The sequence below is a fragment of the Amphiura filiformis genome, chromosome 6, assembly GCF_039555335.1.
Source record: "Amphiura filiformis chromosome 6, Afil_fr2py, whole genome shotgun sequence".
Lineage (NCBI taxonomy): Eukaryota > Metazoa > Echinodermata > Ophiuroidea > Amphilepidida > Amphiuridae > Amphiura > Amphiura filiformis.
The window spans coordinates 33,594,120-33,620,506 of record NC_092633.1 but is presented as its reverse complement, the minus strand read 5'-3'; the positions used below and the strand labels follow the sequence as shown (position 1 = coordinate 33,620,506).

The window sequence follows — 26,387 nt, the reverse complement described above, 5'->3', positions numbered from 1 at the left end:
AACAAAATATTCCATTCACTAGGTATGTGTGTGATGAGTAATCACCCCAAATACAAAGACTGCAATCCAATCACAACTGCGCCAGGAAGTGTTTATGGTCCCATGTTTTAAGACGAGGTGTGGAGGGTATCATATTTCATTTTAAAGCATGTTTAAAGTTGGTTTGGTATCAGAAGGTAAAAAATCAGTGCACAGTGGATGGGTAAAAATGCAAATTTATATGCAATGTCCATAGTTACTTTATATTGTAACATCCCCGTTTGTGCATACTACTCTATATATTCCATGATTAGGAGCAATTATAGGTATGGTGTGTGTGATATGTTTGGAAGGGAAGTAGGACTTTAATTCTGCCAGGGCAGCGCAAATTTAGAGAACTTAACATAAGAAGATCCTGCCCATGACACCTTCATATCCTTTCTGTATAATTTCACATTGTTAAATGTAGATTTGATGTTCTACAGAAAGAAAAATATATGTTACAAGTTTCTTGTTTTTCATTATAATTTTAATTTTAAAAAGTCTTTTTGTCACTTGGTTAGTGTTTAGAAATAATTACACATTTTTTCCCCTTTTAGCTCTTGCGAGACAACTTTGTCTTCAAAATTGTGCCAATGCTGAACCCAGATGGTGTAATTGTAGGAAACTATCGGTGCTCCTTAGCTGGAAGGGATCTCAATCGCAACTACAAAAGTGTTCTCAAAGATTCCTTCCCATCTGTGGCTCACACCAAAACCATGATTAAGAAGTAAGTAAAGGAATGATTCCTATCTTTACACAGCGGTTAATAAATACATTAGAAACTCTGCACCAAGTAAAATAAAGACAATAAGTGGGTATTACATTGATTCAGTGCTCAATTGTATTGTTTAAGAATCCTTTTATCTGCTGGGAACATAAAGCAGTATTCAGACTTTTTATTGTACGTACAATATTGTATGTAATATATATACGTTATTTAATCTATTGCCAATCTATTTCCAGTAATGTTTAAGTTCTAACGAATGTTTGATGATGAAAAATCGATAATATATTTCTGCTAGATATTGTATGTAACATATTATCGATTTTTAGTCATCAAACATTCGTTAGAACTTAAACATTACTGGAAATAGAATGGCAATAGATTAAATAACGTATATATGTTACATACAATATTGTACGTACAATACTCGGAGTCTGTGGAGCGCTTAAGATATAAGTGACATGTCATGCATGTATGATGAACTAAAAAAATGCACTTTTCATGCAAGATTAGTTTGGGATAATATTAATATCTTGAATGTTACCATGTGGGAAGTGCTACCAAGTACTTTGTTTACTGCAGTTATCTATTCTATTGAACCTGTGTTATGTAAATGTTTATACATTGAACAACTTATAAATGGCAAAAATTATTTGGGTTTTTATTACTTTACCCCTCATATAAGTCCAAACATATGCTGTGTAAATTTACATATGCCCGCCCTGGTTATGTATTGCTCAAAGAGTAAGTAGTGTATGTGCTGTGCCTAATAACTGTGTGCATATTCTATATCAATCCACAATGTTATGATTCTTGCCATTTATAAATCAAACAAAGTATAACAAAAGTTATCAAGTACATGCACAAGGCAAAAGTAACATTACCTATTATACATTCCAGGCTGTTGGAAGAGCGGGAAGTGACAGCCTACTGCGACCTACATGGGCATAGTCGCAAACAGAATGTCTTCATCTACGGCTGTGAGAACAAGAAAAATCCCAACAAGCGTCTGAAGGAGCGGATATTCCCAGTGATTATGGGAAGGAATGCTGCTGACAAGGTAATAACATGCATTATATAACTGATAGTTGCAGGGGACTGTTTTAACTTTTAGGATGTAAGTAGCCGAAGAAAAATCCAGAAAATTTAACAATTTGATGGGAACAAAGCTAATTAGGTTTGATTAGGTTAGCAAGTCTTGCTTGGCTATTAATAAGCTGAAAGGAGGCTGGATTAGACCAATGAGATCAGTTATTATTTTAAATGTTGGAAAGAAAGGGGAAAAACACATTGTGTGCATGTGTATTATTGAATTAAATCTGTGATGTGTAAACTGTGTGCATATCGCTATTCGTCTAAACTGTGTGCATATCGCTATTTGTCTTACGTCTTGTTTATTCATCCTAGCTGTGTGAAGCTACACCAGCGCTCATGATAATAATACGATCGGCGAGCTAATACACAAATTATAGGCATTATGACATCAGTATTCATTCCAGACTATTTCTTTTCGTTAATTTGAATTGCAGTTTAGCTTTGATAATTGCAAGTTCAAAGTACAGAAGAGTAAGGACGGTACAGGAAGAGTAGTGATGTGGCAAATGGGCATCATGAATAGCTACACATTGGAGGTGAGTAAGTGGACCAACCACTCTACCTTGAGGAAACACAACTTGCTTTGACCACTCTCTAGTGAATATATTTTTTTCTGAATTCATAAATTATCAATTTATCGATTTCTTAATAAAAAGTTAACTTGTAGACATGTGCTATTTGTTACAAGCCGGCCTCTGCAAGGCCAGCTTGTATTGTATTTCAACGATTTCTTTCTTCTTCTATCAATCTTGCTTCTTCTCCCACAAGCAACATCGCACAGTGATGCCACTTGCACGCTTGCATTGTGCCTTTGGGGTGTTAACAGATTTGGGGTCAAAGGTCATTAATCGGGCGGCTTGTTCGTGTTGTATGCAACACTAGTTTTTTACTTGTATGCATGTAAGACCAGACTTAGTATTTCAATATCAGTGCTATTGCAGCAAAACAGATGTTAAACAATATGTTGTTACCCATTATGGGCATAATATTAATTTGCTTATTGTCACCCTCATAAGCAAACTGCCTAAGTCATTATTACATGTTTCTCATTTGCAATTTAGATTTTCTGAGTAAGAAACCCATAGTTAATCAAATTTCCAGCCGCATTCTTCATCAACTTGAGGAATACATCTCTCTTGATGCAAAAATTGCAAATGAGAAACATGTTATAATGACATAGGCAGTTTGGTTATGAGGGTGACGTTTATGATATTCTATATAAATGATTATTAATATCATACATCATCAATTGCAACTAAGTGACCTGTTGTTACAAATACAGACTGTATTTTAAATGTTATTTGTCATCGACATTATAGGCAACATTCTGTGGTTCAACACTAGGAAGCAAGAAGAGAACTCAGTTCACAACAGCTGATTTTGAGGATATGGGCTATCATTTCTGTGATTCTCTTCTGGATTACTGTGATCCTAGTGAAAACAAGGTAAAATCTCATTGGATATACTATTTTGTTAATATATTGTATTTTTTTCTGGAAATTAAAGAAATCAAAAGATACATTACTCCAAAGTCTGGCATTTTTTCTGTTTGCCAAAATTAGTATCCGAATGCATGTGTTGTTGTGGTGAACAGCGACTTTTAAGAGAAGTTCAATTACAGTGTTAATTGGTTAAGTACATCCATTCTCTTGGTCAGGGTTCCATCTTTTGCATTTACCCATTTCTCACATCTGTCAAAGGGAACACTCTCACAAAATCCCTAGTGATTTTTACAGGGCCTTTCTGTTTCAATGCCAAGTTGCCTCTTCTTTTGTAATTATTCAAAGTTTATTCCCCTGATAAGAAATCAAACATTTTGAATTGTTTCACCAAGAGGTATTCATTTTAAGGCATGTTTTGTGATTTCCCCCATTGAGTGGCCCCTTCGTCAGAGGGTACGAGATGGAACAGTTGAATCTTGGCCAAAACAATCAATGCGAGGATTCATTGCAAGTGACATCATGCCGACCGACAGACTGAATTGACATAAACCTTTTTGATAATATTATACTTTACTCAGGTAGTAATCTTATATAATCTAGCAATATTATATGCGAGGCATCTCTAACAGTCCATTTGCTGAGAATTTGTAGAGAAAATCTGTGATGAATAGCTAAGAATTGCATCAAAATATCAATTCTCTGCAAATGTAACCTTATGGGATTAAATTAAAAACATGTTAATCTTTGTGAGGAGACCACAACTAACAATTTTCTCATAATTTCTTTCTTGCATTGTATTAACAATAACATCTGAAATGGTAATTATACTTTGTCTGATGTCACAATGAGTTCATTGTAGTATTTATTTTATTGTGTTGTAGCTGCTAATAAGAATCTGTTTAATTAGCGGTAGTTGATATACTTGCATCATAGTTCGCTGTATCACCATAAAAGTATTTGTTACTTTTTTTAATCCACACCCACTTTCATATAAATAAAAACACTGATTGGCTTCCTTATTTTTCACTCTATTTTTATCACATTAGATGTATAATTTGTCACAAATGTTCCTCAAATGGAATATATGTTGTTCTTTCAATTTTTGTACTCTTATTTTCACCATATTGGGTAAGATATTGGGTGTATAATTTTTTCAACGGTTCCTTAAATAGATTATATTTTTTTCCAATTTTGTGCCCACCATCTTCTAGATTCAGTAGCCTTTCTGTGATTCTATCATAGCTTTTATTTTATTTTTAAAAACAGCTAAGTGTCTGGAAGAGCCTTTCCATCTGAATAGAATGCTCACCTTTCTTTGCATGTATGTGAGCCAGCCTACTCATTGTGATTTGCAGGGGTACAAGTATTTACCCAGGGGTATAACCAGTGGGTTGACAAGATGGGAGACTGCCCCTCTAAAATATTTTTAGAATAGAAAATATGCCATATTAATTCAGCCCTTAATTGGCCCCATTTCCCCTCTAACCAAGACCAATTTTCAATGACGAGCTTTCTGCCCACTCATCTGGTTATGCACATGTTCACCTACCCAATGCCTATTACCTGAATGGTTAGGTCAGAGAAGATTTCTCATCTTCTCTGGTTAGATGCAGTCAAAGAGCAAGGATGATGATACTGCTGGGTACCCAATTTTCCCAATGACAAGTTCTCTTTGATGATGATCCCTGCCTCTTATTGTTATGCCTCTTGTTAGTTTATCCTCCTATTGTTTTGAGACTAGTTGTGTCTTGCAGTATCCATTCTCATAATAAAATGATCCTATTCACTGTACGGTACAATCGCAGCACCTATGTTACTTTGATAGTAAATCCAGCATGATTCTTGATTTGATTTGTGTTTACAGTGCAATATAATCCTTGCCGATTTATTCGAAAAGTTGAGGCAAGACATACTACGACATCTAGAAAGGACAGGGACACCTCTACCAGAAAATGGCCAGGTTGACCTGAGTGAGGACTTTGGGTCAGGTATAGAATCAAGGTAAGGGTTTGACAAAGATTGGAAAACAAAAAATGATGATCAGTTTCCAACGATTTTCGTGGCGCTGCGTGACATAAAATTTTCCTTTCTTTCACAATTTCATTTGTTATGCGAAATTCAAGTTTTTCCATGCAATTCATAATGAAATGTGAACAAAAATTGGATTTTGTTTATATTGAAGTATCAGCCCTGTTTGAAGCATAACATTAATGTAACCATTTGTTAATCTTTCTCGTTGTTTAGTTTTGCGTATTTAAGATTGCATGTAAAGAATCTTTGAGGTTATGTTTGAAAAGCACACATATGCATTATAGTATAATGTATAGTAGGGGTGAAAATAGTGATTCTGTGACCAAATCACAGGGAATATAAGTAGTTTATTGTACTCTGAAGCATGTAAAAAGTATGCCACCTTGTCAAATGGGGGAAACTCCAGATAAAGGGTGCTGTTCCAAATGGCCACCAATATCATTTGTCCCTGAAGATGATGATTAACAAATGGTGTTAATAAGACTAAGACAATGTGTTTCGTAAATGGACTATTGTATTTTCAAACCACACATGTACAATATTCATATGTGTGCATCCATATCAAAAGCGATGATGCACTTGTCGGCTGCTACATGTGTCTCATTTCACATAATAGCTAGGAATAAACCAGACTCATCTCAGAAGTGGAGGTCACTTCAATTCATCCCCAAGTCACATGGTTAAAGAATGTTCTTTGTATTCCTAAACCATGTGACTTAGGATGGTTGGAAGTGACCTCCACTTCAGATATGAGTCTGGTATTTATTCTTTGCTATTATGTGAAATGAGACACATGTAGCAGCCGACAAGTGCATCGTTTTGATATGGATGCACACATATAACATGCCCAAATCTTTGTTTTTGATGTAATTACTTGGCTTTATTGTTACAGTACTACAGGATCAGACAGCTCAGCTGATGATGGGTTACCAGTTCATCTATTAGCACTTGCACCAAAGGTATGTAACCAATTGATTAATCTTAGTGTGTACTGTTTTAATCAATCTCAAGACACTGGGAATTTTTACAGGTGCACATCGATAATAAAACCAGTTGATTTACTCCTTTAATAATGCTAAATCAGACAAGATTAATGTTTTCAACTCAGCCACCTAAAAGAAAGAAAATTTATTTCAATGAAAGATTGTAGATTGTATAACTTTGTTTCTCTTGTGTTTCATTTCTCTTCTCTTTTCTTTCACTTCTTTACTTTTGTTTCATTTTTTAATTTTCTTCTTCTTTCTTTTTCTTTTCTTTTTGTTCTTTTTTCTTTCTTTTTTCTATTTTACTTTATTTCCCTTCTCTGTCTGTCTGCCCTTCTCTTTGTCTGTCTGCCTTTGTCTCTTCCTTTTTCTGTCTGTGCCTGTCCTACTCATTCCTACACCCCAGCTTACTAAAAAGAAGAAATTGAAGAGCAGAAAAGAACGGGACAAGAAGCGTAATAGTGCTGAGAAGCCAAAGGAAAAGGAGAAAGAACAAGAAAAAGAAAAACCAAGCAGTGGTCGTCTGTCTAGTACAACAAGGAACTCAGAAGGTGACAGTAAACCAGGTTCTTCCAACAAGGATAAGGTAAAACTACAATGCCAAATTGGCAATTGGCTTTAAAACTGGCAGAACTATAAATACATTAGTGTGTGAGGTACCAACATGTGTTTGCTTCTTGGCGTGAGCTGTGTCAGTAGACTGGATGATGAGTGAATCATTATGGATAAATAATTCAACAACTCTTAGGAGCCAACCATTGTTAATCTGTGATGAATCCACACTTTTACAGTAGCGTATATGTGTGCGTATACATGCTTACAAGTTGAATTCAATATTTTGGAGGTAACTGCTAAACATTGCCCTACTCTGTAGTTTTATTGCTGATATCAACAGAAAAATCATCAATCTTTTTGCAAGGGTGAGTGGCAATGATTAACTGACATTCCTCATGAAAAAATGATGTGAATTATATGATCTTTAGCTTGTTTTCGTTGTTGAAAGGAATTAAATCATGTCGGGCAACTAAAGCTACCTTCATGAAGTAAACCAGGCAGACGACATGGACGCATCGTTGTGATGAACAACGGATAAATATGATTGAATCCCTAATAAATGTGCATACTTAATAAATTGATAAATTGTGTAATAATAAATTGTACCTTTTTATATAAGACTTTACATCGGAATATACAGGTAGGTGTAAACGAAGAATTTTGAAAGTTTGGTTAAAGATTTCCTTAATGATATCCTCTATCAATATTAATATTTTGTAGCAAATGCGTTATCGCCACAGTGATAGGTCAACATTACACTCTGCTGGGAGAGAAAGACACGCCCACCATGGAAAGCCTGAGGGCATGCCAGTCTTTGCACAAGAAAGGTGTGATGAAAGGACGCTCAGAAAGGTTAGTCATTGCAGAAACCATCAAGTATGGTTTGGGGATGCAGCTATTGAGACTCCCAAGTCAACTTAGAAGATTTCATCACAGCTAGAAAGTGTTGATGAAAATTACAACAACCATAGCTAATTTTTTTAATATAATTATTTAAAACTGAAAAAAAAGATTTCTGTACAAACACCAGATCAGTACTAATCGAGGTAAACCCATTAACTCTAGATTGATGAGCTTTACTACCTGGGTCAGTCATAAAAATCATCTTAATGTATTAAATCATCACTTGTTTTTATAATACCCAATTCCCAATACCAGTGACACCTTGTGCATATATTGTCACGGCTAGGACTAGCCCTATTATCACTTGAGGGGCATGAAAACTAGCACTACAGCCCTGTTATATTGACTTTTCAAAATAAAATGCCAATATCTATTTCAATGCATTTAAAAGTCCAGGGTAATTAATGGTGTGTCAATGGGCAATGAAATATTGCTAGAACTTGTAGTGTGCGGACAGATTTAGGTCCGATTTCTTGAAGCTTGGCTAGTGGTCAGGCTTCCTAAGCCAGAAGGCTAGCCCTACCAATGTGAATCCATTTTATTGATTTATCTTTCTAGGTGATGTATGATGTGAAATTATAAGCACTGCTATATAGGACTAATAGGGCTTAGGTATAATGGCTTAGGAAGCCTGGCCACTAGCCATGCTTTGAGAAACCGGCCCTTAGGAGCAAGAAAGTCAGATATGATATGAGTATTGACAAAACAAGCTTATTTTGGCATGCATGGTTCAAGCCTCAGACTGATATATAAAACTGAATTGTATGAGTATCATAATATGTGAGTGATTATTGTTGTGTTATTTAACAATACCAGGTGCAGCTGCGTATGTCTAAATGTGATCTCTCGCTAAATGTATGTATGAATTATAAGTCCATATGATATGAACAAAACATGATACATGATATGGAAACTGTAAGACACATTGTAACATTGATCATACATGTATCATTACCATCCATATGTAGGCAGGTGGTTTTGTGTGATACATCATGGTGTTAGTATGATGATGATCACATCAACAGGTGCCTTATTCAGCTTAGTAATCACCATTTCCAGTAGCCTTGGTGTTAGGCTGTACCAGTGGTTTTAATGTTTCCATATGTTTTGGGGCCTACAAAGGGAATTATCTAAATTTGGTATTTGACCTTTTTGGACATAACTCAAGAACGGTACAGCCTAGATAGGTAAAACTATACATTTTTTGAATCCTTGTGACTAGTGGAATACATTGGTATGCTTTTTAACACAATTTGAGTAAGTTTGAAATTTGACCCTGCATAGAGTTTGATGACCTTTTACTCAAAACCCATGACATATAGGGAGAAAGTATATGTTATACTAATTCCAATAGTACCAAGAGACCATTGGCCCTAATTTTTACTGACACCAAATTTATTTAAGACAGCCTATAAAATCAGAAGCTACCAGAATAATCATTATTTTCCTGAAAAATGTGAGAACCAATCCATCTTGTCATCATTGTCAGACATCAAAACTAGACAATTAGTAGACACGGGTGCCTCTCACAGACATATTCATAATGTTTCTAACAATGTTGAGCCATTCAGTCACAATTATTTGTCTGATTTGACTATTCCAGTTTAAATCCACACTACCCCTGTGGAAGATTTGGAAATATCTTCCACAGGGGGAGTATGTTTTTCAAATGTAATTGGTTAGGGTTAATCATCTTGAAACCCATACTCCCCCTGTATTATAGCTTTACCTATATCTTACAACTGGATTAAGTATTTCAAGTAGAAGTTACCCAACTGTCTATTCTCATACTCTGTTGAAGACTTTAGCTAAATCTTCCACAGGGGTAGTGTGGATCTAAATGGAACAACCCATTATAACACCTTGTTTTATTACATGCTTTTCATAAAACATCAGAGAATATGTAGCAAGCATAAAGAGAAAGTAAGTTGAACTTGAAGCAAAAGCAATGTGTGGTTTGTGGTGGTGCTGCAAATGTGTGATACATGTATAGCCAAAGAAATTGGACCACTTACGGTCCATATGTAGGTTTTGCGCTTGCCTTATTTTAGTGGATGTAATATGGATATTGCTTTTTTGCCCATTTCAATTCATTCATATATAATGTCCAATTTTTAAATTGTTTAAAACATGAATGGGTAAATTGACACACAAGTAGTTTGGTATGCAAATGAGATATAAAACTTGATAAAGATACTCATTTTCAGATGAAACTTGTTCATTATGAGGGGGGGATAAACAGATACTCATTTTCAGATGAACCTTGTTCATTATAAGGGGGGAGATAAACACTACATTTCGCCATTTCAGATAAATCATACGTTTTTGTTGAGTTATTTATGCAGTTTTATTTGCCCGCTTTATCACTCATGCTTTCACTCAGTTGTAATTGTTTATAAGCACTGTGCTGTGATAGTTTACTTGTATATTATCTGCACCTTTTTGTATGTAGGCATAAGTTTTGAGAGTTTGTGATGTAGCACTATATGCTAGCTAGTAATCACATTCACAACATGGACCTGTTACCACCTGCTGTGGTCTCAATGGAATAGCTGGCTGAAAATGCCAAGTTGTATGTATGTATGTATGAAAAAAACTTGGCAAGGATTTGAATGGCAAAATGTAATCCTAGAATTTTATGTCCAGAAAATAAAATGTGACCAGATCTGATCCAATCAGGCTAAAGTCAGCAATAATGAAACTAAGATATAGGCAAAAATTGAGGAGAAAAAACAAAACAATAAAAAACATAAGAAAATGAACATATAAAAGGTTCATAACTTTGCAACCAAGTATTCAAGAGACCTGGGGATTCAACATCAGTAAGTGTAGGTATTGTGCAAGTTATAGCAGATTCAACCCATCGAGGGATGTTTTTCAAACAAATCCAGGCAATCATGCATTCAGCATATTACGCTAAAGACGAGGTACAAATGATTTACCGGCAGTCTGGATTTGTCGGAAAAACATCCCACTATTGGCTGAATCTGCTATAGTAATGGTAGTAAATCAATTTTCAAAATTTCCAACTTCGGCCTGAGTGGATCAGATCGAGTCCCAATTTAGCTGTTCACTCGCCATGGGTTGCAACCTACAACTGAGCATTACATCTGCACTCATATCTGCATGAAGGAAAATATTCCACAACTAATATTAATTTTTTTAATATTAAATTCATTTTTTCAGAGTGAATACTTAGAAGCACTCACCAATGCCTATCTGATGAGTGGAGTACTCAAGCCATCAAGTCAAGGTATGAATTGTTGCTCTGTGGAATAGTAGAATAGTTAAACATTATGTTTGTGGATTGGTAAATGTTGTTCAGGAAATGTTGCACTGTTTTTATTCTTGATGCAGTATCTTTCTGTAATGCCATAGTTTGAAACTGTCAATCATTCCACTGTTTTTCCATGTCATAGTTTGTTGCATAGTAAATGGGTCATGTCCATTTCCAAACCATTACATGTACAATGTTTGAACAGATTGTTGTAGGAGTACATTTGTATGTAATTTAATTTATACATCATGTTAGAGATACATAGGCTGCGTCTAACAAACTAGAACCTAGGACTTTCATAATAACTGTGCAGCTGAACCAAATAGCTCATTAATAAATGTAGATGAAATTATAGATAGAGAGCTGGATTGACCTGGTAACTTGGCAGTTTAAAACAAACAAAAAACTTATTGCACATCATGTGGCAACTGCTAGCTGTACATAACCATTGATTGTAATTGTATATTAGTCACTTTTATCAATCACTTGGATCGTGCAATCCATTGACATTAGCTGAAAACTTCCAAGTTAACAGGTCATTTGCATTTTTTGTTTATAGATTATACAACTTAATGATCATCATTAAAATCTTGTAGTTTGTGACATAGAAGCACAGTCATGTTTTTGCTTTGTATGTTCCATGTGCTAAAAAGGTTTGTCTCGGAGACCCGTGCGCATAGGTATGTGACATTGGATTTGCTGCATAGCTGTACGCAATCACCTTTTTTTTAGTTGTCAAAATTAAATTGTGGGTCAAAAATGACAAAAAAGAAAATTGATAAGTTTTTTTTTAAAATAAAAAAAAACCGGCATAGCGCTGAGCGCATAGTTATATGACCAAATGTTTCTGAGACAAACTTTTTTTTTGCCTGATAACTTTCATTTGCATTCAATCCTTCCTTCCTTTTTTGTGTATAGATGTACCTTCCTTACGTTATTCATCTGGTAATGTAGGTTTAAGTGGTGTGCCTATGGCTCAAGTAGATGGCTTATGTCCTCACCATGAAAAGGCTCTAGCTGAACAGTTTGTGGCTAATCAGTTAGCAGGCCTACAGTTTGAAGGTAAGGTTCAACTTGAAGAATCATTGAGGCAAAAGAAAAAAATAACATATGTCATTTTTAAAAGTAATTTAAATTACACTTCAATACTACTTGTTTATTTCGCTTAACGGGAGCACTTTCGAGGAACTTCCTCATCATCAGGCAATGTTGTTAGCTCTGATGTTTTTCTTGGAAACAGCTAGAGACCAACCTGATCAGGTGACGGCACACTTGATGACGTCACCCAAGTCGGAAAAGCCCTGCCCCTGGTGCCGCTGGGTTTGATCATTTATAGTTTTGTCTTGCATGTAAAGTTTTAGTTTCATTGACTCATTTTTATATGTTTGTTCATTAAATATGTTGGGTTGGTATAGTGATTGTTGTATCATAAGTGTGATTTTGTGCTATATGTTGTACATCCTATATTTTTGGTAGGCTTTTCTTTTGCTTTGGAGTTACTTTATAGTCCATTTGGCTTCCTTGAGAGAGTGACATCAGTGCGTGCTCCAGTGTGCGTTTATTAAATCTCATGCGTTAACTCGGACTAAGTGCTGACCTCACTCTCATAAATGGACTATAAAAGCAATTGTGACACTCTTTCTTTGCTTTTGCTTGAATTAAAGGCCCATTAAGTGATTTGCTCATCCGGACAATTGTAAAAATCATCAACATTCATATTTTGGTACCTTTTTCATTGTCATAGATGTGCTAACATAGCCTGCTAGTGGTATAGCCGAAAGCTTTGTATTTAAGACAAAATAAGGCATTTACATGATTCTATAATTTATATACTAACGGTATATAAATTAGCTGTACATGTATTTGAATGGGGCTTCAACTTCGTCAATACTGCTGTTTTTTTTGTTTTTTGCCAAATTTTTCATTTCAAAAATACCAAATGAACATTTGAATGACTTATCCTTCACTTTTAAGCGATTTATAAACAATTTTATTTTTTTATACTTATGCTGGGATCACTGAATGGGACTTTAAGATAACAGGTGTCACTTGGGAGAATACATAGAGTATTTAGTTATTAATTTGATAAATAAAACACCAAGTGCTAAACCCTAGGCTACATGTTGGTACCTTTTTGCTTCCAGATGATAAATTCAACTGGAGACATCATGCCATGGATACTGCCAAAGCTGTGGAAGCTCTCAGTCAACGTGAAGATTCAGCTGCACAGCGCCAGCATGAATTCAACAATCACATGGTCACAATGTCTGCACTACATCAAGCTCAGAAACCTCTGAATGACTACATCAGGAATGCAGGGGCACTACCCAGTAGACCACATACTGGCAGGAGGTCTCTGAAGAGTCCAGTTAAAAGTCATCCATCACCATTTGATGAGCAAGACAAGAATGAACTCAAGAAAGGTAAGATGAGCATCAAGTTATTATTGTCTGTTTTGTTTTATTATTTTTAAAGGATAGACATTAAGAATCAACTGTACACCATTCTACATTATCTGTGATATCAACAGTATTGCGAACATCTACTTTGTTAATTTAACTGAAATTTATTCTAGTTACATGCAGGTGCTTCCCCTTGCTTTTCTGCAACATCAGTAAAATTTGGGCTATTATGAGTCCCTCCACCCTGTGGGCTCCCATGTTATTGTCCCCTTCTGGGATTGCCTGTCTTGTTCTGGTTTTTTTTGTTTTTTTGTTTTTGTAATAACCATACAGGGTGTATCAAAATGATTGGTACCGGACTATGTGACATTTTCAAAAATATATCAAAAATATAAAATTGCTAATTAATATAGTTTTTTTTCAATAAATAGAAAGGATCATATGTTAACTTATCGATCTAATAATATGAAGATGATAGGTTGATGCATCTGGGAGCTATTGTCATTTAAACGAAGGTCGACGTAATCATGGTTTTGCTTACACAACACCAAATGAATAGGTTCACTGCTTGAACAATTTATTGCATTCATGCTCTTCAATATCTTAGTCTACATAACATAACATTGCTTTACACATGCTTTTAGAAAGACGGTTCCTGAAGTCCCTGCCTTACGACTCTGGCAGTGTGAGGTGAAGCTCTATCTTGAATGAACTTAACACCTGGGATGGATCCATTCTGTAACTGCCCATATCAAATTTTGAAACATTGCAAATTAGAGCAAGTTTGCATGGGATACTCCTTGCTCTTGGAAACTGTCTTCTAAATCTTCTCTGCACTCCTCCATAGCTTCGTGTTAACCAGTGATTCTTTACTATGAAAGCATGCTGAAGTGTGGAATACTGTGGAGCCATTCCAATAACTTTTACCAGTTCTAACCTAACCTACACTGTCTACAGTCGATCTATAGCCATTCTGCCACACCATCTACTAAGTAACCTCAATACTACAATTTAAATTACCGCCCTGGAAGCCGTTGATACACAAACGTTTTTTACCCCACCTAAATTATTCAAGTCAATAATATTACTCTCAACCAATGATAAGAACATTTATATAATATTATGAATGAAGAAATAGGTAAGGGAAAAAGTATTTCCATGATTTTCAACATATCATTCACACAAGGTATCTGTAGCAAAATAGAGCTTTGAAAATGGTGCGCTACTGATCCAGCGTTGCGATGAAAAGTGTAAAAACGCATACTTTCCTTTAGAATCATGTAACTTCTGACAAGAATGTGCTATCTTTATGATCTAAAATTCTTAGAGAAGATAAGACTACAATAATTACAAATACTTAAATAATTAACCCCATACTGATACACAAAATAGTAAAATAATTCGACAAAAAATGAAAAGTCGTCGGTACCAATCATTTTGATACACCCTGTATTATGCTGTTGTTTCTGTTTTATCAGGTTATTCCAGTACTACCATTAGCCTTAAGACTAGATGTCCATCAGCAACCAATTTTACAGTGTACGATGGGTAAGTTTGGCCAGTTGCATGAACTTAACCTACCATTCTAAGTATTACATGTGACACAAAGCATATGCTTGTTCAAACATACCAAATCTCAAGTTTTGATAAATTGTGGATTTTCAATCACTTCCACATAGTCGTTCTTAGCATGTTGAATATAGTACTGTAGTTCATCACATAACTAAATGTATATACCATACTAATTCCATTAAACACTCCTGTGTCCCATTAACACAGTTTGTTTATTGTGCCATTTTGACTGGCATTTGTTAATAATGACACAGTTAATAATGATGTGGGACAGTATATAGGAAGTATAATATTTTGCAGATTTCCTTTTAAAAATTAAGCGCATACTGCTAACCATCCAGTGCGTATTATTTTCCACAAGATCCTATGCACATGCTTGACTTCGTGTGAGTATACGTAATAGTTAACGCTTAAAAGGAACCTTGCAACAGATTATAATAAATGCATTTGTTATTGAAAACTAAGCACCCACCTAAACTTACTTTCTCAAGCACCCATTAAATATATATCTTGTTTGTATAATCTTTTGTAGCCAACCTCGTGCACCATCAAGAGAAAGAAAAGACAGACCAAAGACTCCAAAAACAGGTATGTGTCAGATCTATCTTAGAAATCTTATTGTTTTTGGCCCTATAAGTTGTGTTTTCATGAATGGCTTTGTAAGTTGCTCAGGAACTCGCCATGGGCTTAAGACCTTATGTCTGACACACTTAATTATTTACTATTATCTTAATCATAAAAATGGAAATAATTATTCTTAGAAAGTCAGTGAAGTGATATAGTATAACGAGTGTTAGACTTAACAAGGTGGAATTATATCTCGTATCTTATTTGTAATTTTTGTGAAAAGGAATAGCTTACTTGAAATTAGCATACCAAAGGTATGAAGTTTGAAATCATAGATGAATATCTTGCACCAATGCAGAATGTGTTCCACCCTGCAGTGTGTAGTTAAACCAGTGTGAAATCTTTAAGTGAAGTTTGATATTAATTAGCATCTTGGAAATAGTAATGTAGTGTATAGTTATATTTTCGGCAAGGTTCTTCAGTGGTCTGCTGATTTGGTGCTGCTTGCAGCGTAAATATGGCAGTAGGGCTCTGATTGGCTAATTTAATCACATCATCATCACACCGGCATTTCATTCGCTGAGCAAGTTGCTTAGCATCACACATACCTGCCAACTGTTCAGATTTAATCTGATTTGTTCAGTTTTTAGAGTTATGAAACAGTCAGAATTTTCAAATCTTCCAAAGAACAAATTTAGGTAAAAGAAAAATAGCCCAATGCACGAAAAGAGTAATATCTGAAGAATGAAGTCAATTGTAATGCACTGCGGGTCTAATGTTTCTGCGTACACCCCTGTGGATGTTCAGATTTTGGACTTTCTATTGTTGGGAGGTATGCATCACATGGCCCAGACATGGCCTAGTTCTTTTTATGCAATAATCAGAAAGAGCAATTGGACACCGCTGAAGGACATTGCTTAATACTATAGACGCCACTGAAGTGTTAGATAAAGTAAAAAGTTTCTTCTAAATAACTGAATCTTTCCAATTTGAAGTTTAATATTAACTTAGTGTTTGAAATAGAGTATTTCTAACAATTACCTGATTTTCATCCTAAGTTTTGAAACAACATTATTATGCATGGGTACCACCGGGTGAGTGCAGTGTTCACTCTAGATGACTTTCTTCTCTGTAGTAAAGTTGTCTGTTTGTTTCCATCCTGTCTTATAGTGGTATGTTTTTATTTGTAAAATCAACTGAAGTCTTTTGGAAAATGGTTTGAATATTTTGAACAGTGTAATTCCATTGTAACTTCTATTCACCATTGTCAACTATACTAAGATCTGTTTTCTAGCTTATGTGAATTTTCTACCATACATTTAGCAAGTGCTTGCTTATTTTTAGTGAATGATCAAGACAAAATGGGGTTAATTACCTCTGTATCTGAGACGATCCAATAATGCCTGAGAGCACACATAAAGGCCCAAATCAAACACATTTTAAGCAAATGTACCTTTTAGTGGTAAGACTAATAAAAAGGTTGATCAAATCTGAACTCTATAAAGGATTTAAATCTTTTCACAAACATTTCCAAAATAAGACAAACTTTGGTTGCCTCTAGTATGTTTTCAAATACTGTCAAATCTGGAGTTTGTATCTAATGTGAACTGCCAAGAGCAGGCCAGCGTTCTACCACCCTGTGAAAAGGGTTTTTTAAAATCTTTTTGCAGCCCTAGTTCTGAAGTATCATCTAATAGTTAGAGAATAAAGGTATTGCTTTTAGCCGCTGTCGTGCATCTATCATCTCATATAACACGGGCGACACTGTTATTTTTGGCGTAAAACAACTCAGCAAACATTCTTAAACACTTCAATTCAAATAAAAATATCAAATTAAATCCTACATTTACAAGGAATTACCTAGGGCTTAAAATCGATCAGTCCCGTTGCTGCTATGCACCTCCGATTGGTTCAAATAGTGAGTATGGGTATAGAGTCGGCTAAAGAAACATGCACACAAGCTGAGCCGTGTTATATCGTGTCATATCACACGGGTAAGAACCAATACGATTGCAGGAAGGTGCTCAAGTGTTCAAAAAATGTAAATATTTTATTACATTTTTGGATTTACTTTTGTTAAATAAATAACAAATTAGTACAGTTGGGTAGTGACAGGAATGTGTCATTTCTATGTAAGGCAATAAAAGGGGAGGAGAGAATTAACCCTAACACCCAACCCTGCTTTTTGCTATCGGAAAAGAAGAAACAAAAAAGGAGAGAAGATGAAGAAAGAAGTCACTTGGCACCACCGGGATTCGAACCTTAGACCCCGCACAGTGTCGACGCCCTATACAATAAATATAAATTTACTACTCCGTTGGAGAGCGACGGGCGAGTGGTAGTGAGCGACAGGCGAGTGGTATTTCACTGAACGCAAGAAACTGAAGGAGTTCTATCTGATTGGCTAGCAATCGATCGCTTAGGTCGCTCAGTAGTCAACTACAAACTCAAAATGGAGCAAGGTATTCAATTCGATTGAAATCGATTATTCTATTATTGACGTAGATAAAGAGAGTGATAGTGTGTCAATAATGTACATTGTATTGCACCTGGTTTTACATGCGTTCCTTTATATAAATATTTTCTCAAAGAGTTGAATATTATCACATTTTTTACAGCGGATTTCAAATGTTTTACATCAAAATTGCAGTTAAACATATCCACAGCAAAATACCGGTCCTCACTAATTAGTTAATTTAATTTCCAGGTAGTTAATTTAAACGAAACCTGTGATTTACGTGACAACAAATAAAATTTTCTTGCAATAGAAATATCATATGGGATACTGATATGGTAGGCCGCAACCGCCACAACGTGGAGCTGCTACGCAGTAGCTGACTTTTTGCTCCGTGGAGCCAAATTGACCAATCATGATCATGTTAGAGTTTTTCATTACTCGGAGGTAAAACTGACCAATTAAGTACGACTTACTCATTACGTGAAGCGAATTTATTCATTAAGAATTTGCCAGACGAGCGTCACGTGGTTGCAAGATATCCTCGGTCACGAAAGTTATGATTCAAAAAGTAGTTTATGAAAAGTACGAACTGACTTATTATTAAGATGGACATGCACTCATAAGAAACTCATACAGTATTGTACATAACTATATAGCTAGGCAGAGTGGTGGTAAACTATGCGCACAGTTCTGCGATCTGCAGTGTATCGCCGGGAGCTAATTTGTATAACTTGCGCGGTGTCCCTGCGGAATTATTCGACCTTCAGCAAACTGCAAACCAGTTCGGATTTACTTTATATACTAGTAGTAGGCCATACATACTGTAGTTACTGTCCGTTTTCCTATACACAATACTCAGTGCGCTCACCATTGACGCGTGACCTCTACAAATAGTGTATGTTAGAAGTATAGGCCATTGCCTAGTTGACGTCACTGTGTAAAAAATAACCGCCAATATTTAAAGTATTCTCTGAAATTCTAGAAAATATAGTTTTGTAACATGTCCTAAATTTTAGCTAATTTAGGTGTTTGGAAATATTGGTACTTTAGTGTTTTAGGAAGGATATGTAAACGACAGATAACACCAAAAAATATGAAGAAATTATTTCTAAACCGTGTTAAGTCATTAAGCTTCTCATTTTCAAGAACGCTGGTTAACAATAAGCAGACTCTTGTCTCATTTCGTAAACAAAAGCCCACAGTATTGTTACCTTGCGTTCGCTTTATAATCGTTAACCCAACTGAAACTATAATACCAGCTCATTGCTCATTGCACAGGTAAAACAGGCACAAGTGCAGTGTGTATTTAACCAGAGAAGATCATTGAGTGTTATCTTGGTTTAATAGCTTTTAATGGGGTTTAAGTCCTTCAAAGGTCGTGGTGAATTCTATACTGTAGACATGACTGCATCATGATTATTTTAAAGTCAACAACATTCAACAATATGATCACCGTGATAGTATGACAGTATCAGTACCGTGGTTGTCAGTGATCCTGGCCTGACAAACAAACAAACAAACACGCCACACACATGACACATGCATGCAAGGTAACATTGACTATACACTAATCAAACAATGGTATTGATCCTGTACAACTGGTCGTGGTTTATTTACAATCGATTCATTTAAAATCCCCATAGTAAACATTAATTTTGGCAAGAGTTTTCTCTCTCTGAAACGAGGATGCATCCACTGGCTCCACGTAATGAAAAGATCTAACATGATTGGTCAATTTAGCTCCGCCAAGCGAAAAAGTAAGCAGCTCCACGCTGTGGCGGTTACGCCAGCCATATACTGATCATGCGAAAATCGTAAAACATAGAATAGAAACAGTGTGGCAGGCTCTCAAAATCTCAAATTGTATGCTTAGCCTAAGTCGCTCGGCCTATCTCGAATAAAATCACCATGCGTAGCTGTTGAAACGTGAGGATTCATCGTACTATCACGGCAATTTTTAACACGAAGATATAGGGTTGATGACGGTGTGCCCCGTGCATGCCAAGCACACGATCACTGACCGGTAGCCACACGGGTAACGATTCTGTGAGCATGTAGCACTTAGAGTGATTGCGTCATCGCAGACCCTGGGATTCATGCATGCGCAGTGGTTTTCATCATGGTATTTTATGGTATTTATGGGTGTTAGGGTTAACATAGGCTTCAATCTAGCGAAATTCATCTTTTCTAACACCCAACCCTGCATTTTGCTATCGGAAGTGAAAGAAGAAACGAAAAAGGAGAGAAGATGAAGAAAGAAGTCACTTGGCACCCCCTGGATTCGAACTTTAGACCCCCTCATGCCAAGCACATGATCACTGAACGGTAGCCACACGGGTAACGATTCCGTGAGCATGTAGCACTTAGGGTGATTACGTCATCGCAGACCCTGGGATTCACGCATGTGCAGTGGTTTTCATTGTGGTATTTTGTGGTATTTATGGGTGTTAGGGTTAAGGGACAGTGAATTCAGAATCCTTGAGGCCTGGGTGCCTGGGATGAGTAAAGCTCATTCTTCTAGTATGACATCATTGGTATAAACTCTTTCCTTTGTTTATTGCATGACTATAATATTTTCTTTCAGTTATTTACTATTTTGATGATTTATTAGTGGCTAAAGGACATGCTAAATGCTTGTTTCCACCAGTAAGTCTTGTTATTAATATAGAACTACATCTCTTCCCTTGTATACTCATTGATCATAACATCTGTCAGTCACTCTAGGTATCATCTTGGCACACCATCAGTACTTTTCTGATCCAATGTCTTTGACATTGTTTCTTTATATATTATGTCTCATCTCAAGTTGAGAGCAATGCCATGTTGGATTTCACAATGGGAGATTTGAATTGCACATGCTAACATAATAGGGTGATTTATCTGTATGCTGGCAACACAGCATAAATGCAGGATTCGATTCTGCCACTGCGAAATTTAACATGGCGTTACGCTCAACTTGAGACTGTACACTATAGTCTATGTTCAATCCATGTTATATCAATAACCAATATATTGTATGTATATTGACACAAGAATCATTGTACTACTATATTGATGATAAATATGTCTATGCAACTAATACAGAGAACCAATGCCATTTGGTGTAATTGGTTTATCTTCTCACAATTCAAATGTGGACAATAGAGTATTCAAGAAGGTTTGCTTTCTATTTCATCACATAACTGGTCTTTGATTTATCCTATTTTTTCTTGTAAGTTCATCATTGAAATCAAGATGTGGTTAATAAATGTTATCTGAAGGGATAATGATATCAGTTGATTAGTATCACCAATGAATCAAAAGATTATGCCGGTAAAATAAAATGCATCTTGATGCACTATTAAGAGCCATGGTAATAACATGGATGATAGCACAACATGCTGCTCATGTGACATCCGTTTGATATCAAAAAGTTAAAGTAGCTTGATTGTATCACAAACAGGCATGGAACGCCCTTCATCAAGCCAAGCTCTAAAAAGGAACCTAAGTAGCAACACGTCCAGCAGCGGTAGCCCGGCTGATCATGGAGTCACCATGGGGTCAGTAATAGCTCCTGCATGCTGTTTATGATTGGTGTTGGCATTGCTGTAATAATCATTAAACATAATACTGAAAATGTAAAACCCCCACATTGCATGTTTGGAATTTGTCATGAATTGTTTTGTGATTTGACTTAACTATTCACTCTTGGTCTTCGTGTTGTGGTTCTGGAGACATTGCAAATTTCTAACCAATATTACATATTACATACACAATTAAAATTACAAACTTTCCTGTGGGAATGAAAACAGTTGAAAATTTCAAAGGGAATGTAAATGTTAATACTTTTCATTGCTGTTAGCCTCTCAAATGGTCAAAACTGCTTATAATTGTAGTGGCATTCATGCAACTGTTTGCGTTAACTTTCATAAACTGTTTTAAGCAAACACCAGTAGGTTGTTTTTGTTTTTCTAACATTCCATTCATTTGTTCCTTATCATAAACTAATCACATGCATCTATCCATTGACTTGACTTCTTTCACCAGCATGTAACTTTTCCATAACATGATATTTATGTAACTTTTCCATAACTTTAATAACAAATTAACAGTAATTAACAACTAACAGTTTAATTACACTTCTTTAAAGGAGGATGGTCTGATCAACAACCCTCATCCCCACTTTTTTTCTTCCATTAATTAATCAGTAGAAAGCCCACATGGTTTGCATTGACCATGTATATTGCAATACAGACTACTACAGACTATCTATGAACAGTTGAAATCCCTGTGCTTTGTATGCTGTGAATTCTTGCACATTCATGAGGGCCGATCGTTTGATCGTGCATGTCGAACAATTACACCAATGTTGCAATATCGGTTGATGCTGGGACTTTGACCGTTTGTGGGTAGTCTGTACCCGGTAGTAGTCTATGATTGCAATATTAGGGACTGAACTGACTTTGTAAGCCAAAATGTGTCTAAATTGGATTAATCTACATATTATTTCCACACTGGGCTTTCATATAATGTTATTATTTTGTGACTCCTTACAAGGTAGAACCGTTATATGATCATATCATGGTAGAAATAGCATGTGTTGAAATCAGACCACCATCCATTAATGTACTAATAATTTGGCCATAAGTAATAAAATTGGCAGATTGGCATGGTGTGGGAAAATAGGAAAAATATGGAGAGATTTTGTGTGTGCATACCAAATACAAAATGGGCAATAATTACTACCAGAAGGTATAGTAGTTGAGTTTTATCTGTTATTAGATTAAATTTGCCCATCCTAAATTTCACCCAACTTAAGGGCTGGGGTATGAACGTTTGGACAGTATTAATTTTGGGACATTAGAGCACATCAGACATATCGAATTGCATTCTGAATACGAAGAAAGTCATTCTGATATCAAATAATTTTGATTTTTGAAATTGCAATTTAATACATTATTTCATGGCAAATCATTAAAATTGATATTTTTGATATTTAACAGTACTTGAAGTAAACTTTATAAATCTGATGATTTATATTAATGTGTATGTAGGTGGGATGAAAAGCCGACGATCAATTGAAAATTTTGACCTTTCGTATTGAAGATATGGATTTTTTTCCTAAAACACCAAAAAAAATTAGGTCTTTTTGGGAAAAAATCCATATCTTCAATATGAAAGGTCAAAATTTTCAATTGACCGTCGGCATTTCCTCCCTGCTACATACACTTTAAGAATATATCATTAGATTTATATAATTTATTTCGAGGACTGTTATATATCAAAAATTTGAAAAATATCAATTTTTATAATTTGTCATAAAATTTGTATTATATTGTGATTTTCAAAAACACAATAAACGCTCCTTTTAGATCCCTTAACCATGATTCAGCTGGTTACCAGGGGTACAGTGTCAGTGAGGTCAAATACTATTGCTGTAGCTTTTTTTAAGGGAGTTGATAAACTGTGGCAATAGAATTATTTACAAGGTTGACTTATGTTAATTGTATATTAGATTCATGCCAATGTATCAATTGTTTTCTTATTGCCTAACTCTGCTTTGGTTTGGTTGCTCTTGCTTCAAATCAAGTTGTATAATTGGGATCCACTTCATTTCCATTCAAATGTGTTACATGTGTACCGATGAAGCCAAAACAAGAACAATGTCACGAAAAGTTAATTTTCCGATTTTTGTATTAAAATTAAGAACTTCTCATCAGCTTTAATTTGATGTAAATACCATCAAGATGTGTCATATAGCCAAAAAGTTATTGTTATAAATTTTGGGGACAATTTTGGTGACATTGACTTTGTTTGCTTGATCAAATCACATTATACAAGCTGAATCAAAATGATTGGTTTCCAGTGATTATGGACATGACTGCAACATCAAAATGCAACATAGGATCCACATAATTGGTTGATTAATGTCATAAACAGTCATACAATAAATTATAGTCATGTCAAAGGGATCCAATGTTACATTTGGAACAAGCAGGCTTTTCAGTAACCATCAAAATGGATATGGTACCAATCATTTTGATACATCTTGTATTTTGTTGATGCAGTGTGCAGCTTATTATTTTGTTGTGTAGCACTGTCCACATGCTTACTTACCTACTAACAGGGGTGTTGCAATCTCATAATTATTTGGGTAACACATACTTTCAAATGTTGGTGAAGGGGATGCCAACACAGTTCCTGTTTTCAAAAAAAATTGCTCACAACTTTATGCTACTTTTGCGATAATAAAACATCCAAGGACATATTCAGCACTGCATTAACTAAATATTTGTGTACTCTAACAAATGTAACTTCACTTCGAAACATATCAGGTGAGATTTGCTGGTTTCTTAAGCTCAGTGCTGAAGATGATATCTGGTCACTACTTATAAAATCTACTTTACATTTTATAATTTAGGAAGTAATTGTTCCTCATACATTTGGAAACAATTAGGGATCCCATGAACAGAACATTTGCCGCAACAGCTTACTTTGGCAAATTTGAAATGAAAGAAAGCTGAGGGCAATATGTGTCATAGAACCTATTACTAATAACTACAAATTTTGCAAACCCAAACCTTATGAACTTGAAAGAAGAAATATGTTGTTGTACAGCACATTGCTGTGTATCTCAAGCATTGATGAGCTAATTAATCATGCAGTGGTGAAGGAGCTAACACTTGTAAAATACACATAATAATAATTGTATTGTGATTGTACTAATATAAAATTGCATTTCTTGCAGTGCAGTTAACTTCCGAAGCAAGATAATTTGAAATTTGGAGTATTTAAAATTCATTTACATTTTATTTATTTATTTATTTATTTATTTATTTATTTTCTATTTATTTATTTATTTTCTATTTATTTATTTTTTTATTCAATTTTATATTTTTTATTAAATAAATTAAATTTTTTGTAATCAAAGTATTTAAAACTAATGGTGATTTTTGTGTGTGATTGTGTTTAGGCAAGCCCAAAATCAGCTCATCCGTAGCAACTCTGTGGCCTCCATTAGGAGGCCTATTACCCAGCCAGTGGCAGACCATGTTATAGACAATCAGGTATATTGAATTCATTTTTTCTCCTCTCTCCTTTTCCTTCTCTCCTCCCTCCCTTTTATCTCTCTCCTTAACTCTACTCTTCCTCTTGTTTTCTCTTGCCTCATGTTCCTCTCTTCCCTCACATTTCCTCTCCTCTTCTCACCCCTCCTTTTCCTTTCCTTTTCTGTCCTCTCCTTTCTTCTTCTCTGATTTCCTTTATTTAGGCCTCTTTTTGAAATATTTAACAGAACAGGCACAAGAATCCTCCTACTTAGTTCACACCCGAGCATGGGGACCCTTACACACACCAATGTGTGAATAATTGATTAGATTATAATATTTTGCAGTAAACCTTTGACAAGTGCGTACTACTGTGATGTTGCAAAGTCAGAGCTAACAACACGTACAGCGCAAAGTTCATTCACTTGTCAATGAGAGACAAGTGCATTTCAACGTAGTAAATATGCGATGTACTCTTAAAAATTACTGCAACATATTATACCTAGGATTTACACACACGTGCCATGAATAAATGAATCTCAACCCAGGAAGGAATTGATTCCTGGCTCCTTTCTGTGTATTGTCATTTTAGTAAGAGCTCTCAGTTCACTTTACTGGGTTTAATTGTTTAAAACACACGTGGACAAAATCATCATGCAGTGTTCTTTTATTGATATCCACAGGATGAATCTGGTCAGCCATCTGTCGGCAAACCTAACGAGGGTGCCTCCAAGGTCCACCGTTGTGCTACTGAGGCCACACCAATCACAGATCTTACAACCTACACCAATCACCACAGAACTGAAAGGAGCTCGCATCATTTCAAAAAAGCACAGAACTTCTATGGTCAAGCTATTATGACAAGTCAGGAAAGGGCTAAAGCTTTGAGCACTTCCACATCTGTCAAGTCCAGAACAACTTCCAAGCTTGGCAGACATTCATCGGATGATGCTGTAGCAAGTTTCAGAGCAAGTTTAGGGGGTGGCGAAGAGATGACTAATACCGTGAGAAACTAATGCAAATATGAATCATAATGCCAATGGTTCAGCACATGATCAAATGAATCATGTTGCACAGGACAAACAAGACACAAATGATGTCAATCCTAGCATGCATGCTGAGAAATCAGTCCATAATGAAAAGAAAACTGTCAACAAAACTACTCAAGAAAATGGTAATGATGAAAGAGAGGACAAAGGCAATAGTGGTAGTCACAAACATAGTGAAAGTTGCAATAATGATGACAAATCTAAGGGAAATAGTGATGATCACTGGAAAATGCTTCAAAGAAGAAACAGGAAGATGCTAATAATAATACCTTAACGGGTCATG

At 35.5% G+C, this 26,387-nt stretch overlaps 1 protein-coding gene across 7 annotated transcripts in view; it reads left to right on the top strand.

Moving 5' to 3' along the window:
• LOC140155314 (cytosolic carboxypeptidase 2-like) overlaps positions 1-26,071 on the top strand; it is a 49,597-nt gene extending 23,526 nt beyond the window's left edge. For 3 of the 7 annotated variants that reach the window (XM_072178101.1, XM_072178100.1, XM_072178105.1), the window contains 17 exons: positions 579-748; positions 1,646-1,805; positions 2,275-2,376; positions 3,160-3,285; positions 5,147-5,283; positions 6,206-6,272; positions 6,703-6,882; positions 7,572-7,703; positions 9,651-9,677; positions 10,941-11,007; positions 11,950-12,093; positions 13,176-13,454; positions 14,912-14,981; positions 15,538-15,593; positions 21,473-21,569; positions 24,983-25,076; positions 25,739-26,071. In XM_072178101.1, the coding sequence (XP_072034202.1) occupies positions 579-748; positions 1,646-1,805; positions 2,275-2,376; positions 3,160-3,285; positions 5,147-5,283; positions 6,206-6,272; positions 6,703-6,882; positions 7,572-7,703; positions 9,651-9,677; positions 10,941-11,007; positions 11,950-12,093; positions 13,176-13,454; positions 14,912-14,981; positions 15,538-15,593; positions 21,473-21,569; positions 24,983-25,076; positions 25,739-26,071 (2,241 nt within the window). Of the gene's footprint in view, positions 1-578; positions 749-1,645; positions 1,806-2,274; positions 2,377-3,159; positions 3,286-5,146; positions 5,284-6,205; positions 6,273-6,702; positions 6,883-7,571; positions 7,704-9,650; positions 9,678-10,940; positions 11,008-11,949; positions 12,094-13,175; positions 13,455-14,911; positions 14,982-15,537; positions 15,594-20,614; positions 20,677-21,472; positions 21,570-24,982; positions 25,077-25,738 lie in introns of those variants that run through there. The other 4 variants (XR_011859372.1, XR_011859371.1, XM_072178102.1 and 1 more) reach the window with 4 other exon arrangements.
• Positions 26,072-26,387: the final 316 nt, after the last annotated feature.